Below are 4554 nucleotides of genomic sequence, written 5' to 3'. Positions count from 1 at the left end.
CTGAACTTTGAGGTCTGTAAGCACAATGTAAATTCCATCTAATTCCAATGCTTAGGCTAATCAGTTTAGACACTTTAGCCGTGAAGGCTGGGCCATTGTCGGACCCCAGGGCTAAGGGCAAGCCAAATCGGGGAACTATCTCAGTCAGGAGCTTTTTTACTGTTACCTCAGCTGTTTCCTTTTTAGTAGGATATGCTTCTATCCACCCTGAGAATGTGTCTATGAAAACTAATAGATATTTGTAACCATACATGCCTAGTTTCATCTCGGTGAAGTCCAGTTCCCAGTGCTCTCCGGGAGTCAGTCCCCTATATCGGACCCCTGGGGGCCCAGTTACCCGATTCGCGTTTACCTTGAGGCAGGTGGGGCACCGTCTCACTTTGTCCCGGGCCTTCTGGGCTAATTCTCTGCTGACAAAGTGGGGCCGTAGCAGGGCCATCATTCTCTTGTCTCCTAGGTGGGTGGATTCATGGAGCTCATTCAGCAAAGTGTCAGCCATCGCAGCTGGCAGAACGATCTTTCCTTCATCTGTTGTCCATCATCCATATTTTCCTCTGGTCCAGTGGTTCTTACTCATCTCCGTTATTTCTTCCTCTGTGTATTCAGGCCCCTCTGGGAGCACGGGTGTAGGTAGCAGCACCATTTGTTTCCCCACTGATTTTTGGGCAGCTCGCTTTGCTGCCCGGTCAGCTGCGTTGTTTCCAATCACTTCAGGGCTGGAATTCCTTTGATGTCGACGGCAGTGAATAATGGCAACCTCCCTTGGCAGCCAAATGGCTTGCAGCAGAGCCAATATCTCAGCTTTGTTTCTAATTTCTTTCCCGTCTGATGTTAAAGGTCCTCTATTCTGGTAAATTTCTCCATGCACATGGGCAGTAGCAAAAGCATAACGACTGTCAGTGAAAATATTTATCTTTTTCCCTTTTCCTAATTCCAGAGCCTTAGTTAAAGCGATTAGTTCGGCCTCCTGTGCTGACGTCCCTTGGGGCAGCCCTTGTTCCCATATTACCTGTTGATCCTGATTGACTATTGCTGCTCCCGCATATCGCACACCTTCACGTAGGAAACTGCATCCATCAGTGTAGTATGTTGCCTCAGGTCGGGGAAGGGCCAGGTCCGTCAGATCTGGACGTCCTCCCCGCAGATTTTCGAGAGTCTCAAGGCAGTCATGGATGGGCAGTTGATCATCTGATTCAGGGAGCAGGCTAGCAGGATTCAGGTTAGAGGTTGTGGCAAATTTAATGCGCGGCTGTTCTAACAAGAGTCCCTGGTACTGCAACAATCTAGCATTTGATAGCCATCTGCTTGGTGAGTTGTGCAACAGGGGCTCAATAGCATGAGGAGTGATCAGAGTTAGATCCTGGCCAAAAGTCAGTTTATCAGCTTCCCGAGTTAAAGCAGCAGCTGCAGCTATCGTCCTTAAACAGGACGGCCATCCTCTGGCCACTGGGTCAAGTCTTTTGGACAGATAGGCTATAGGTCGCTTCCAAGGCCCCAAAGACTGTGTGATCACTCCTTTTGCCACCCCGTTCCTCTCTGCCACATATAAGGTGAAAGGTTTATTTAAGTCAGGCAGGGCTAAGGCTGGCGCTGTGGTGAGCGCAGTCTTGAGCGTCTGGAATGCTTGCTGGCAAGCCTCTGTCCATTCAAGGGGTGTATTTCCCCCCGCCGTAGCCTCATGCAGGGGTTTGGCAATTTCAGCAAAGCTAGGTATCCAGATTCTGCAGTATCCTATGGCCCCCAGGAACTCACGCACTTGCTTCTTTGAGCTGGGCGTGGGGATCTGAAGGATCGCTGACACCCTGGATTCAGCTAACTTTCTTTTCCCTTTTTCAAGAACATAACCCAAGTAAGTTACCTTGGTTTTGCAGAGCTGGGCTTTCTTCCAGGACACTCGATATCCCAGACCTTGTAGGGCCTCCAGGAGTCCCTCGGTGGCTGTGAAGCAATTTTTTCTTGGTCGTGGTCGCCACTAAGAGGTCGCCTACATACTGGAGAACAGTTGCATAGGGAAAAGCTTTTCTTACCTCTTGTAGATCTCTGCTGAGAGCTTCCCCAAACAGTGTGGGGGAGTTCTTAAAGCCTTGTGGCAATCGAGTCCATGTCAATTGTCCAGTAGTTCCAGTGTTTGGGTCCGTCCATTCAAATGCAAAGAGCGGCTGGCTCACTGGTGCCAAGGGCAGGCTGAAAAATGCATCTCTGAGATCAAGAACTGAATACCATACATGCGCAGGCGGAATGAGGCTCAGCAGTGTGTAGGAGTTTGGTACCATCGGGTGGATGGTCTCCTGACTGTTTACTTCCACCCGGCTGTTTACCTCCCGCAAGTCCTGTTCTGGAGAATTTTCTTCTTCTCCGATTAGTTTAAATTCTTCTTATTTCCCCATTTCATTTTTTTTTCCTTCTGTATAAAACCCTCTTCTGCCATCATTATTATATTTGTCTTTGCCATCTTTTTAGTTATTCTATCTTCGGGTGGATCCCTATTTGTGAACACCTTCATTGCTACACTTATCAATTTTTCCCTATTCTCTCCTTCAAAGCCCTCAATTCTCTGTAATTTTCTTTCTGAATATCTGGGGCCGACTGAGTTACAAAAGCCAGATTAATTGCCTGCCTGTTCGCTGGAGCGTCTGGGTCAATTGGAGTGTACGTGCGGTAAGCCTCCAGTAAACGCTCCAGGAAAGCAGAGGGGGATTCCTCAGGCCCTTGTAGGACCTCGCTTACCTTGCTCAAATTGGTAGGCTTGCAAGTGGCTCCCCTAAGGCTGGCCAGGAGATGCTGACGGTAGTTGGGAAGAGCTTCCCTACCTCCGGTGGAATTCAATTCCCATTTGGGACGGGAGATGGGGAGTTGTGCTTCAACTCGGGCCTGTTGTTGGTCGTCAATAAGCCCCTTAGTTCCCCCCAGCACTGACCGAATAGCGTGTCTTCTAATTCTTTCTCATTCCTCGGATGTGAACAGAGCCTGTAAAAGTTGCTGACAATTATCCCAGGTGGGGTCATGGGTATTAAACACAGACTCAAGGAGGGAGATTAGGGCTTGTGGCTTCTCAGAGCTCCTTTAATTCCATATTTATCTTCCTGCTCAGGGGAAAAAGCCAATTTAAAGTTAGTGAGAAAACAGTCCAATGGGGTATTTTTGGAGCTCGATCCTCCCATCTTGTTCCTAGGAATGAATGTAAAGTTAACACTCAACAGACAGGACACAGACAAGACACACAGGCGCCACACAAAAAGAACCTAGATTCCACCCGGAGTCCTCGTCAGGGCCGGGGTCAGGGGAGGCTTCCCGGCTCGTCAGCCACCTCTTATCCTGACATCACATGGTTGCAACCAATTCAAATCTTACCTCCGGAGGCTTTTCAGGTCTATGTCTGAGAATCTCCTGCTGGATACTCCCGGAGCATGAACAGCCAAGAGGCCTTCACCATGCTGGGCTCAGTAGCTCAGCGAGGCTCCAGGAGCTTGTCCTGCGACAGAGAATCTCGGCCGGATTTACAGTTCCCACCTGGGGATCTCGCTGGGGCCTCCAAGATGTAAGACTCGTGTCTCACTTTTACTCCTGGAGCGTGAACAGCCAAGAGGCCTTCACGATGCTGGGCTCAGCAGCTCAGCGAGGCTCCAGGAGCTTGTCCGATAGCGAGAGTCACCCAGGAAGGAACACACCAGGCAAGTTGGCTAATAGACCTTTATTAGTCTGGCCAGACGGCACTCCCCAAGCCAAGTAGCTCAGAGAGGCGGCCAGCTAAGAAACAGAGGCCATTTTATATAGGGCTGAAAAGGGGGGTTTACACTTAAAACTTACAGGAAAAGGACAAAGGCAAAGAGTCAGTTGATCTGAGCTAGTGGTCGTCATGTACTAATGATCAGCAGAGTGATTATCCATTGTTCCATTTGCAACCTAGATCATCATAAAGTTCAGAACATTCAGACTACAGGCATGCAAGGAGTGGCGTGACCTGCCTTGGGTCTCTGTGTTCACTACAGTTTCTACCTAGTTTCCTAGCTACTTCAAAACAGCCACCTAACAATTCACAATTAATCATTAGTTATCCTGTAAGGGATGGGGGGGAGCGACAGTCTCTAGGTTGTTTGCTGATCAAGATGGAGTCGCTCTGGTTCAGCCAGGCTCCCACATTTCCTGGATCATTACAGTAAATTCCTCACAGTCTCCTTGTCTCTGTGCTTAACATGACTTCATCCCCTATCCTAACTCTCTTCTCAAGAAAGCAGCTAGAATCAGATACCATAATTTGTCTCTTTCCAAGCCTTGGTGGCTGCTCATCTCAGAGACAATGAGGTCCTATATCAGTGATAGCGAGCCTTTTAGAGACCGAGTGCCAAACTGCAACCCAAAACTTACTTATTTATCGCAGAGTGTCAACACTGCAATTAAACCTGAATACTGAGGTTTTAGTTTAGAAAAAACAACTCATACATTAACATCTTTTGTCTTAAAAGAAAAGCGTTAACATAGGTGCTATAGATTTGCCACCCCTGGCTTACGGGACCTGAGGTCTCACGAGTTCCCTGTCTCCATGAGCTCTTTGCC

At 48.5% G+C, this 4554-nt stretch overlaps 1 protein-coding gene across 1 annotated transcript; it reads right to left on the bottom strand.

Moving 5' to 3' along the window:
• Nucleotides 1-6: 6 nt before the first annotated feature.
• LOC109117472 lies at nucleotides 7-3005 on the bottom strand. Its single transcript, XM_019204827.2, has 3 exons — nucleotides 2918-3005; nucleotides 2028-2075; nucleotides 7-1938 (listed from the first exon to the last, which is right to left on the bottom strand). The coding sequence occupies exons 1-3, from the start codon at nucleotides 3003-3005 to the stop codon at nucleotides 539-541; spliced, it is 1536 nt and encodes a 511-aa protein (XP_019060372.1). The 3' UTR covers nucleotides 7-538.
• Nucleotides 3006-4554: the final 1549 nt, after the last annotated feature.

Source organism: Fukomys damarensis, unplaced genomic scaffold (assembly GCF_012274545.1).
Source record: "Fukomys damarensis isolate Sample0158 unplaced genomic scaffold, DMR_v1.0_HiC HiC_scaffold_29, whole genome shotgun sequence".
In the NCBI taxonomy this organism is placed as follows: Eukaryota; Metazoa; Chordata; class Mammalia; order Rodentia; family Bathyergidae; genus Fukomys; species Fukomys damarensis.
The sequence above is the reverse complement of the archived record's forward strand: the minus strand, read 5'-3'. Positions and strand labels throughout refer to the sequence as shown.